This window comes from Motacilla alba, chromosome 13 (assembly GCF_015832195.1).
Source record: "Motacilla alba alba isolate MOTALB_02 chromosome 13, Motacilla_alba_V1.0_pri, whole genome shotgun sequence".
Lineage (NCBI taxonomy): Eukaryota > Metazoa > Chordata > Aves > Passeriformes > Motacillidae > Motacilla > Motacilla alba.
In genome coordinates, this window is record NC_052028.1 from 11,548,868 (window position 1) to 11,560,825 (window position 11,958).

General features: G+C 60.1%; 2 protein-coding genes across 2 annotated transcripts in view; both read right to left on the reverse strand.

The window, feature by feature from the left end:
• The window catches only part of FLT4 (fms related receptor tyrosine kinase 4), a 57,934-nt gene extending 57,257 nt beyond the window's left edge, over positions 1-677 (reverse strand). Inside the window, exon 1 of the mRNA XM_038150217.1 lies at positions 451-677. Within this exon, the coding sequence (XP_038006145.1) occupies positions 451-508 (58 nt within the window). The 5' untranslated portion in view covers positions 509-677. The remainder of the gene's footprint in view (positions 1-450) is intronic.
• Positions 678-4,843: 4,166 nt separating this feature from the next.
• LOC119706626 (nuclear factor 7, brain-like) lies at positions 4,844-10,596 on the reverse strand. Its single transcript, XM_038150523.1, has 7 exons — positions 10,484-10,596; positions 9,721-9,995; positions 9,036-9,131; positions 7,199-7,432; positions 6,804-6,823; positions 6,002-6,117; positions 4,844-5,904 (listed from the first exon to the last, which is right to left on the reverse strand). Exons 2-7 carry the CDS (start codon positions 9,991-9,993, stop codon positions 5,360-5,362), a joined length of 1,284 nt encoding a protein of 427 aa, XP_038006451.1. The 5' UTR covers positions 9,994-9,995; positions 10,484-10,596; the 3' UTR covers positions 4,844-5,359.
• Between the last annotated feature and the right edge of the window lie 1,362 nt (positions 10,597-11,958).

An 11,958-nucleotide genomic window follows, 5' to 3' on the forward strand; every position in this document is an offset into this window, starting at 1 on the left:
CGTGGGCTCCCCGCGGCCCCGGACCCCGGGGGACCACGGCAGGGTCCTCCCGTCCCGTCCTGTCGCTGCGGGTACGCTGTCACCGCCGTCGGGGACACCGGGGCGGGCACCGCGGCGCGTCCCGGCTGGGGATGGGGCACCCCAGGGAGGACTGCGCCGGTCCCCGCCGGGGATTGGGGTCGCCGGGAGCGGGAGCGCCGGTCCCCGCCGGGGATGGGGGAGCCCGGGACGGGCAGCGCCAGGGCACGGCACATCCCCGTCCAGGGTGAGGGACGCCGCGGCGGGCGGTGCGGGTCCCTGCGGGGTCTGGGCGACACGCGGGCGGAGGCGCCGAGTCCCGTCCCGTCCCGTCCCGTTCCGTCCCGCCGGAGCAGCCCCGTCCCCAGCGCGCCCGCAGGTGCGGAGCGGGCATCAGAGCGGGCAGGGCAGCCCGCAGCCCCGGCAGCTCACCTGCCTCCGAGACAATGCCGAGCCAGAGCCAGAGGGGCAGCGTGCAAACTCTCCTCATCTCCGGGGCTGCCGGCAGGTCCGTGCGATGCGGAGCGGTGCGAGCGCCCCGCGCCCGAGCTCTGCTCCCGCCGCGCCCCAGCTGCGGCGACGCGCGGCGGCGGCGGGCGGGGAGCACCGGGGCCGCTTCCTTTTCCTCCGCCCGCCCGGGCCGCCCGCCGCCCTCCGCCGAGCCTCGGGGCGCCGGGCGGGCGGGGCGGGACGGGGAGGGGCGGGCGGGGAGGCAGAGGGGGCTGGGGGGAGCGCACCTGCGGCTCCGGGCACCGACGGGGAACCCGCGCTCCCCGCACCAGCCGGGGTGCGCGCATCCCTTCGCACCTGGGTGTCTCCACCTGCGTGTGTAGGTCTGCACCCCCTGCATCACGGGGGCAAGTGTGTTCCCCATCCGTGTGCGTGGCTCTGCATCATCTCTGACCAATGGGCACACAGGCACCCCCACACCTGCGTGCATTTTCACACCTGTGTGCACCCCGTGTGTCTCCCTGCGCTTGTATGAGAATGCCCGCACCTGGCCTGTTTCTTGTCTGTGCCCGGGTGCACATCCCGGCCTCTCGGAGCAGAGGGAATGCACACAAACACGCTCTCAACAACAGCACACACGCACCTCACGCGATGGAACGCATCTCGCACCTGCCTGCACACACCCCTTCATGCCTGTGCACCCCCTCAGCTCCACACCTCACACTGTACGCACACACCCAGGCACGCAGTCCCGCACACACCCCTTGAGCCTCCCGCACTCCCTGGGGCACACACAGACACACACGCACTTGGCTGCGCTCACACTCGCACCCTTATCCAGCGGGGGTGCAGCAGGGCCCCCCACTCACGCCGTCCACGCGTGCCCAGTGCCAGCAGCGTGGAACAGCCACACTGTCCCTCAGCACCCTCGGTGCGGCAGCCGCACGCCTCTCTGGCAGGTACACACCGATCCCCACCCGAGCGCTGGCACCCGAGCGGCGCTGCCCCCACAGCGCTGCCGCTGCCAGCGACAGCGGCGCTGCCTCGGAGCGAACCGGCTGCGAGTGCGCCACAGACGGAGGCGATGGCAGAGCTCTGGGAGCGCGGGGGCACAGCCGGCACAGCCCTGGCCTGCTGCCTGCGCACCCAACGAGCGCTGGACGGATAAATTAACACGGCCCCGCGCTGCGCCCCAGATGATTATTCATTAGGCTCACTTGTAGGCAGTCAAGAAAGAACCTGAATGAAAGCCACGTGCTCGTGGCTTCAAAAAGGCAAGAAAACTTGTGGTGAGCTCAACTGCTCACGTTGCCAAACCCGCAGAAGAAATCACCCTGTCCCTCTCCTGGAAGCCTCAGAGGGACTCTAAGTCACAGAATTTATTTGACCTGACTCTCCCCATCCTGCTTAGTGAGTTTGAAACCCAGAGAGTGCTAACTCCACCACTCTTCAGCACACTCATCTTGGATCACCTCCCTCCTGGATCTCAGCAGAGCAAAAAGTGGCCATGTCCCTTCACCCCGGGTGAGTGTCCAAGACCCTACAAGTCTGAAGAGAGACTTCCAAAACTTGCCATGATAAGGGAGAGCTGGAATGTCACCGAGGGGTGGCACTGCCCAGCACCGAGGAGTGAAGAGCTGAAATTACGGGATCAGACCTCTCCCCAGTGAGAGGGGCTGTATCAGAGACGGGGCAGCCACGCAGTGCCCCACGCTGGGGACAGCACCGGGCTCAGTGCCCTTGAGAGGGGAGCGGTGAGGTGCTGGGTGTGGACAGTGACAGGGGAATGAATCACAAGGCGCCACTGAGCTGCTGGCGAAGTTCAGTCAGAGGGTGCCTGGAGAAGCTGAGTGCGAGAGGAGCAGAGGGTCTGACCCGGGGCTCAGGGGAGAGGCATGTTTTGGCACCCCAAAGGTCAAGGAATTTTGGCATCCTCCACCCGCTGCAGTCCGAAGGGGGCACGGCGAGGGCCAGGAGCAGCCCGGCCATGCTGCCATCTAATGGCACTAAAGGCAGGACACCGGGAAGGGCTCGCCCCGCCACGGCGGGGAATTTTCCATCACAAACGCAGGGCGACTGTGGGACCGATGGGACCTTTCCATTGTTGCGGCCCTGGGAAACAAAAGGATCTTATTTTAAAATCTTGTCCCCATTCCAGCACGTGGGGGGACCCGAGGAAGCAAAGGCTTCCCCAAAGCACTGGATAAAGACATACACAGATGACAGAAGGCTGCCAAGGCAGGAGCTGCTGGACACTGCCCAGCACTAGCATAACTATGGGAAAGGGACACTGGGGTGGCTCTGGGAACACCTAGGGACAAAGCAATGAGGTAACCCACAAGAAAAACACAGCCTGGACCTGGGAGAAGATGGGTGAGGGCCAGTCCTGGCAGGTGCAGAGTCTGGATGCTGGGGTGAGAGGTGCTTTAACCCCATCATGTCCACTCTCCCATCCCCTATCCCCTCCTGCCTGAACCCAGGCCAAGCTCAGGTAGTCACTGCATTCATGCCTATGGTTCCTACTCCACGGTGCTCTGGTTTGTCAGAGAAATGTTTTTCAGGCAGCATCTAATGGCATCTAGATGGCATTTCCTCACTGGGCTAACACTGCACACATGGCAGCCCAGAGCAGCATTTTCCCTGTATGTAGGAGCTGCTCTGCCTCCCCACCCCTGCCCCAACAGCAGGGCCAGGTAAGGATATTATACCCCAAAACATGGCTCTGCCTGGGAGCAGCCACACCACAGCCACCACACACAGCCTGGCAGAAGGATGTGCTCCCTCAGGAGCATTTGGGACAAGTGGGTTTGGCTGCTCTCCAGCTCTGCCTTGGGTACAGGGAGGGCGTGGGAGGTGGCAGCAGTGGAAGTGGCACACACTGGCAGCCTGTGCCATCACACTGGCCCACGTGGCACAGGGCAGTGCTGGGCAGCAGGAGCTGGCACACAGCAAAGCCTGGCTGTGCTCACCCTGCCGGTGCCTGGCAGATCCGTGTCCCGTCACACCTCGGGGACGCTGCCTGCTGCTGCCCAGCCCGACCTGGCTGCACTTTGGGGCAGGCTGGGGAGCTGATGGGTTTCAGCTTTCCCTGCTGTGATCAAACCAGCCTCGCCTTTCCAGAGGCTCCCTTGCAGGGGGTAGGATACACAGCCCTGCTCACAGCACCATTTCCAAGCCAAGAGCTCTTTCTTCTCCATTCTTATTGCAGCTGGGGCTGTGGGGCAGCGAGAGGAGATGAGAGCTGGGAGAGGAGGCTGAGTCCAGCCTATGGGCTCAGCACCCACTGGCTAAAGGCCAACCGGGGGCCAGGAGGGAGCACAAAACCCCAGCATCCCCTCCACACCCAACGCCCAAGCAAGGCTGCATGGAGCAGAGGCTTCCCAGGCACTGGGAGCAGCCCCAGGCTGTGCTCAGCACTCCTGCACAGGACACATCTGCCTGAACCCTGCATGGGACATCCTCATCTCTGGCTTCCTCTCCTGCCCTGGCACAGGCCTTAGGCAGCCCCAGCCCTGGCACACTGCAGCAGGGGTGTGCAATGTCCCTTGTGGCACCATGGGGGAACAGGGCCCCTGCTGGACAGGCAGATGGCCACTGAAGGCCTTGCTTTGCCAAGTGTCCCTGTGCCCAGCTGTGGGAGCTGGAAAGCTCCACACCTGGCCCTTCCATGCCACAGAAAGCTGAGCCTCTGCCAGAGGTGTCTGGCTCCAGCCAGCACTGGGGACTACACAGTATTTGGGAGCTCTGGCCTCTGCTTTGAGCCTGGAATGGATTTGGGTGGGAAAAACATGACATTTCCACCCACCCCAGGCAGTGCCATCCTCCCTCCCACCCACCATTCCACCAGCCAGGCTTGGACCCATCCCAGCACCTCTGCTGACTCCTGAGGCAGAGACACTGCCAGCACCTCCTGGTCACAAACCACAGCAGCCAAACCCTCTTGGCTCGTCCCTCCAGGGACCCTGCCTGCCCTCTTGCAGGTCCAGCACTGCCAGCAGGGCCATAGGGGGCTGACAGGAAAAGAGCAAATTCCTGCTGAATTTGGAAAGAATTGGGACTTGGCATTTTTCACATGTACAAATCCTTAAGACCCAGCCAGGCCAGAGATGGCCAAATCTTAAAACGCTGTAGCCCAAGATCAGGGCTAGGCTCAGAGCCTTCCCCTTGCTCTCAAAAAGCAAATGGTGAAAAGCCACTGCAAGCCGTGCAGGGAGCACTCCAAGGAACTACATGGGAGCAGTGGCTCTTTCGAGCCTCCTGGGCTGCAGGCACAGAAGAGCCAGGGCTGGAGCAGGGCTCTGGGGGGCTGCTCGGCGCCCCCAGGCTGTGCCACACCCCACAGCAGCAGATCCCCCAGCACACGAGCTCCGAGCAGTGGCTTTCTAATGAGCTTTAATAGCGACCGAGGTGAGGGAGCCGCGCTGCAGAGCCTGGGCTGCGCACCGGGCTCCCTCTGCTGCCGGCCCGGAGCCCTGCCCCGGGAAGCTCTTCAGCACAGGAAGCCATGCTCGGGCTGCGGGCTTGAGAGGCACCCGATGGTGCCCCGGGACCGCTGCCATCCTCCACGGGGCTCATGGTGGGAGCACAGAGAGGCAGGAGGTGCCAGCAACTCACAGCCCCCTCCCCTGCAGCCCCCTGGCTGCTGTTACTGAACTGTGCCCTGCTCAGGAAAGGGGGGCCAGGAACCCCTGGGAATGCCTTGTGGCACCCACAGCCATGGCACAGGGAAGGGAGGGCAGACAGGACCTGGGAAGAGACTCATCCCCTCCTTCCTCCTAAAACTGAAACCAAAGCAGCTCCTCCAACACCCCTCAGGTTTATGAGTGCAGAGCTGGCCTGCAGCACAGCCCCGGGCAGGAGTCAGGCTCGTGTCCCCAGCGCACCTCGTCCCTCACAGGGCCAGGTGACAGAGGCGCATGGGCTCCACGTTGTCCCTCCCGTCACTGAGGCAGGTGCTGAAGAAGGGGCAGTATCTCTCTGCAGAGACCTGGTGGAAGGTGAAGAGGTGGGACATGTCCCCAGCATCAAAGAAGGCCACAGTGCCCTCCTGGCAGTCCAGGAAGACGCCCACTTTCCGTGGGGGCTGGCGGGGAGCCAGGCGCACCCAGGGGCTGGCAGCGGCCCAGTACTCCGTCCTGTTCCGCAGGCGCAGCGTCCAGTAGCCATTCTCTGGGCACAGCTTGACCCTGGCTGCCCGGTCCACAGCCTCAGCAGCCACCCCCAGGTCCCACTTGGTTTTGCTGCCCACCCAGACCTCCCAGTAGTGGCGGCCGCTGTCGAAGGCCTGCGAGCCCAGCACGTTGACGCACTGACGGAAGCGCCGAGGGCTGGCGGGGACAGGCTGGGCTCGACTCCTCTCTGTCACTGCTGTCAGATCCCTGGAGAGGACCAGGTTGGGGTGGGCTGACTCAGGGTCAAAGGTGAGAGGGGCAGGAGCTGTGGAGACATCAAGCGTGACATTTTACCAGCTGCACGCTCGCTCTGCAGAGCATCCCTGGCCCACCACAGCCACCCCTCACGGCAACGTGCTCACCAGGGCAGATGGAGCGCAGCATCTGCCTCCAGAAGATGTACTGCAAGGGGCCACTGTGGCTGTCCCTGTAGTGCTGCAGGTCCAGGGCAGGCTGGGTCTCAACACACACCGAGGGCCTGGAGCAGAGAGAGGCAGGCAGGGTCACTCCCTCTGCTGAGCCACTGCCAATGCCGGCAGCAAAAGCACGGGCAGGGCTGATGTGACAGATCTGGTAAAGGCAGGACACAAATGTCTCTGCTTGCTCTGCCCCCAGTGCAGTGAGTGGCTCACAGAGCCAGCAGCTCTGCTCATGGAACAGCAACTCCTGGCAAACCCACACCCAGCACATCCAACAGCATTCCTGGCCGGGCCTGTGGAGTCAGGCTGCATCCCAGGGAGGGAGGGGACAGGGATACACTCCCCTGTGGCAGATCCGGCCTCAACAACTCCCAGCCTCAGACAAACCTGCACCTCAGGGTCACTTTTGCAGCCTCATGAGTAGTAAGAAGCTGAGGAAGGGCAGGGGGAAGATGAAGCACCCAAAGTCTGTTCCCTCTTCAGCACACATGGCTCCCGCACCCATTCCAGACCACTGTCTCCTCTACTCACTCTTCCAGCCACGTCAACACATAGGATGTTCCCTGGGAAGAGCATCCAGTGAATGCTGGGGACCAACCTCCACCTTGCACAGCACCAGCAACTTCCTGAGCAATTTGTGATGCTTTTGAAACTTGAGATAAAGTGCATCTCCCATGTGGTCCCAGCCAGGGACTAAGATAAGCTCCTGAAAAGGGAATCAGCTTCTTTCATGCCAGACACGTACCTGATATCCAGGCTCTCCACCTGCAGGGAGAAGCAGAGAGAATTAGCAGTCACTCTAATTCATGCAGCTGCACAAATAAGTTCCTTGTCCTGCCTCCTGCTGCCATACAGCACAGAGAGAGGAAACCAAGCTACCAGGAACACATCCTGGGGAAAACTGTTTGGGTACTTGGATGGAGAATGAGAAGGGCTCCCAAGACCCACCACATCTGATGTCACTGTATCCCTTGTGGCTAAAATCTCCAGACTCCAAAGGATTGGGTAGATAATCCAGAGGGATGGCAGTGAGAATGACTTTGAGGTACAGCCTAGTGCTGTCATTTAAGACTCCCCAATCCCAATTTGAGACCCTGAAATACCTCTCAGCCTCCTGCCAGAGTCAGCAAAGCATCTCACCTCCAGCAGTGACACATCTTCCATCTTGCTCAGGGTCTGCTTGATGTGCTTGATGTCCCTCTGAAGCACTGCCATCCCCTTTTCCAGCTGGCCAACGTTCCCGTGCAACTGGGCCAGTGACTGCTCCTCCTTCTCACCCAGCTCTGCCAGCACAGCTCTCTCCTCTTCCTCCAGGATCTGATGAAGGCGAGCAAACTCAGCCCGAATCTTGAAGTTCAGCTCCCCAGACACTTTCTGAGCAGGAAGAGGCAGAAGGTGAGTCCAACAGCTAGAACACATAAGTAGGGGCACAGGATGGCTGTGCCTGTTACTCTGCTTAAAGAGAAATTTGGTTTAGACATAGCAATGACTTTTTGGATGGAGAACAGGACACAAGGACAACCTTCAAGGCTGCAGAGCCAAAGGGAAAAAAAACCAACAAACCCAAAAAACCAGCTCCACCAAAGGTGTGGTCACTGTAACTAGAAATCCCCACATGCGGCCACAGCCCTCTCACACAACACCAGGAATTTGCCTGTGGGCAAGACTGGAGCTCTTCAAATTTTGTGGAGCTGCAGACTCAGCTGTTCAGGTTAGTTTGCATTTATTTCACATCATTCCAGGCCCTGAGCAGAGCTGCCTGATGGGCAAGCTGCACAACCTAATCTCTGTCATTAGGGCTGATAAAATCCCATTCAGCTCCATCCAGAGGTCACTTTTTTCCAGTTGTTTACTCACCAGCCAACCTTGTGTTCTTGTTGCCTTCCTGCCTGTTTACAAGAGACAGCCAATGACTTTTTGTTTTCCTTAAATCGTTAAGCTTTTAATCTCCAAGTGCAACCTTAGCCCTCATTACTTTCTCGAGGAGTGCTTCCTGAAGTGCACATCCCTTTCTCCTCACAGGAAACCCATCTCCCTCAGAGATCTGAAGCTTCACCAACCTCCTCTTGGTCTAGCAGGTGTTTGTGCTGACACACCAGAACCACAGAGGAGGTGCAGGGCCTCTCTGTTAACATCAGTGATTTGCTCCTTTACTCTTGAGACACCTCTTGGCTCTTGCACAGCAACAGGAAAACACGTGCTTATGTGCTAATGCTTCTTCATTAATCTCAAAGGTCTATTCCCCATCTGGCAAGAGGACGCAGGTTTGAAATGGAGCAGGCTGAGGGATCAGAGGCTCCAGTCAGAAGACAGGAGTTTTTTCCCCCTCTCAGTTTTATCTCATCTTTGAGTTACTTCCATTTTCCTTTAACTCCCCTTGCTTGGTTTTAAAGCTTTTATGCCACCCAAAAAAGCAGCGCAGTCAGCCTGTGGCTGTTCTCACTTCACAGAACTGTACCAACAGGGAGTCTGGTCCCTCTCAAGCCCATGGAGAGCACTCAGGCTCCTCATTCACCTCAGAGCTTTGCAGTGAATCCAAACACTGTCCTTGTGACAAGGCCACCACTCTTGCAGTGCCAACCCTGCCAGTGACCCAGTTCCTTCAGCTTTGCTGCCATCCCTGCTGACATGAGAGGATTTTAGAGCTGCCAGGAGTTAATGCTCTCCCAAAGAGACAGCACAGCAGGGCCAGAGCAGGCTGCCCACAGCTCTCACCACTCACCAGGTCTCATCTCTGCCGCACCAATGCACTTTGTAAACATTGCATTAACGAGTGTTAATGTTCCTCCCAAAACCTCTGCTGAATATCCAGCAGTGATGAGCTTGGGCCTTCATGCAAGGGAGTTTGTGTAGAGCTCCACTGTTACTCATCTAGATTTTTACAGGAAGCTGAGCTAGACCTCAGCTGAAGACACACACATCCTCTGTGAACAGTGCCCCAGAGGCTGCCTGAAGAGCAGCTGCCACAGGGTGTTACCGTCAGGCGGCAGATGTCCTCCTGCACCACACGCTTCCTCTGCAGCAACTTCTCCATCTCCTTCTGACGGGCTTGCAAAGCATCTTCCAGGTGCTTCTGCAGGAACAAGGAAAAGAAGGTAAGGAGGCCATTTCAGCCCTCTGCTCTGATTCAGGACCAGTCCCAATTCCTACGGTCAGCATCAGAAGGAGAACACAACAGGATCTCCTATAAAGACTGTAAGGAGAAGCAAGCACCTGATGCACAGCCTTGAGAATTAAGCATCTGTGCATGTGATGAACCCAATTAATTTTTTTCACTGGGAGATCCAGCCTGGGATAGCTGCACAAGCACATGTTTGCACAAGCTTTAAATGCTGCATGTTGTGAAGGGACTGTGCCCTCAAGCAGAGCACCTGGCACAAGCAGCCCTCACCCCCCTCTCAGGGAACATGTCCTTAAATGAGAAATGACAAAGCTGCGGTTGGAATCAGACACAGCAGTGAGGGACACAAACGCAAAAGAAAAGCGTTCAAAAGACAGACAGCTTTAAGGAAATAGGGAGAGGAAAGAGACACAAACGTCAGTGCACTTGGGCCAGATAAGGCTTCACACGGGGGGAACTGCCTGTGGGAGGAGGGGTGCTGGCTGCACAGGGCTCACGTGGCACCTGTCCCCTTCTCCCCGGCCTGGCAGAAGCCGCTCACCTGCATCTTCTGCTGGTGCTCCTGGGAGCCGCAGCGGCGCACCTTGTCCACCAGCCCGGCGAGCAGGTAGTGCGTGCGGAAAGCGCGGCTGGGGAAGCGGCGGCGGCACTGCGGGCACGAGGGGACGCGGGCGCAGCTGTCCCAGTACCGCTGGATGCAGCCCCGGCAGAAGTGGTGCATGCAGTCCAGCATGACGGGCTCGCGGAACAGCTCGCAGCAGATGGCACAGGTCAGCTCCTCCCGCAGGCTCCGCTCCTGGCTCCGGCCGGCCATCCCTGCGGGCACACGGCTGCCACCCTGAGCTGCCTGCCACCCCACGCACAGATCCCCGTCCCTCTGCAGGGCGAACCTCTGCCGCCCCGGGGCAGGGCTTGGTTAGCAGAGCTCGGGCGGGAGGCACAGGGCCTGTCCAGCTGCTACACCGGGCGTGTGCGGGGCTGGAAAGCCCCGCATTACAGAGCAGCCCTGGCCGAAGGTCACTCCCTTTGGAGCAACAACTTTCAATTTCCCGTCGCTTCACCAGAACTGCTCAGTGCGTCTGACAGGGCCCAGCCTGGTGTCCCCTCCGGGCCCCAGCGCAGCGGTCACCCGGCCCAAGGGCTGCCAGCGCCCACCCGCATCCCGAGGGGCTCCCGGGGCGGCGCCGCCTCTGCCTGCGCGGTTCCCCTCCGGCTCCAGCCCCGCGGCGCGCACCGCCCGCTCCCCTGGGCGCAGCCCCGGCCTCCCGCCGTTCCAGGGACCCAACCGTGCTGAAACGGCTTACCTTAGCTTGGTTTAGTTCGGTTCGGTGCGGTCTGACCTAGTCCAGTCCACTCCAGTCCGAATCGGTCGCGCCGCTCTCCCACCTCCGACCCCCCGAACTCGGGATCTCCGCCACGCCCCGCCCGCGGATTTACGTCCCCCCGACCAATCACGGCGCGGACACGCCGCGCGCCCGCCAGCTCATTGGGTGAGATCCCGCGGAGGGGGCGGGGCACAGCCCCGGCATGTGGCGCGGTCACGTGCGAGCGCGCCCCGGGCCAGCTGCGGAGGCTTCACGCGCCGCCCGCGGGAAGGCGCGTGCGCGGCCGGAGTGCGCGGGACCGGACCGGACTGGACTGGAACGGGACTGGAACTGAACTGGACTGGAACTGAACTGGACTGGAACTGAACTGAACTGGACTGGAACTGAACTGGAACTGGACTGGAACTGAACTGGACCGGAACTGGACTGGACTGGAACTGGACTGGAACTGAACTGGACTGGAACTGGACTGGACTGGACCGGACCGGACTGGAACTGGACTGGAACTGAACGGAACTGAACTGAACTGGAACTGAACTGGACCGGACTGGACTGGAACTGAACTGGAACTGAACTGGACTGGAACTGAACTGGACTGGACCGGACCGGAGTGGGACTGGACTGGACTGGAACTGAACTGGACTGGACCGGACCGGAGTGGAACTGGACTGGACCGCACTGGACTGGACTGGACTGTCCCTGCGCTGTCCCTTCGCTGCCGTTCACTGCCCCTTTAGTGCCCCTGCCGCTCCCCTGCGCTGGCCGTACACTGCCCTGCAGTGCCTTGCGCTGCCCCTGCGCTGCCCCTGCGCTGCACAGCTCCCGCCCTCCGCTGCGTTCAGTAAAGAGCGCAGAAACGAGCTCCAGCCAAAGGCTGCCTCTGTCTCCCCTGCTCACGGTATCTTCAGAACACAGCTCTGGCCAGCGCTCTGGGGCCACGGCTTTGGGTTACTTCAGAAATCACGAGGGCTGCGGGCTTGTTAGCGAAAGAAAAAATGAAGGGAGGGTTTTCATCCTTGCGTGGTCACCTGATGCTGGCCCTGCGACGTTGTGGGAAGTGGCAGACACTGGTGGACATGTGAGAAAAATCACAAGAACTTTCAATACTGGAAGTAAAAGGAAATAAAACTGACAGGAGAGGGGACACAGGGACTCACAAGAGCAGCACAGACCACCTGTCTCCTTCCTAACCACCATTAGAACCAGAGCATGCCCCCAAAAGGGCAATGTGCCGGCCCTGTCCAGCTACAGACCCCTGCTCCTGGTGCTCTGTTTTCTCATTACTGCAGTGCAATTAGTGCAGAAAGTGTTTCTGCCCATCTTAATTTGCTTGTCTGAGGGATTTTCCCAGGCTTTCTCACACTGGGCGTGCTTGGTCACTGGCATGTGGCCACAGCAGCCCTGCCTGCAGGCATTGGGGACAAGGCCTCTGCCTTGTCCCCAGCAGTCCCTGG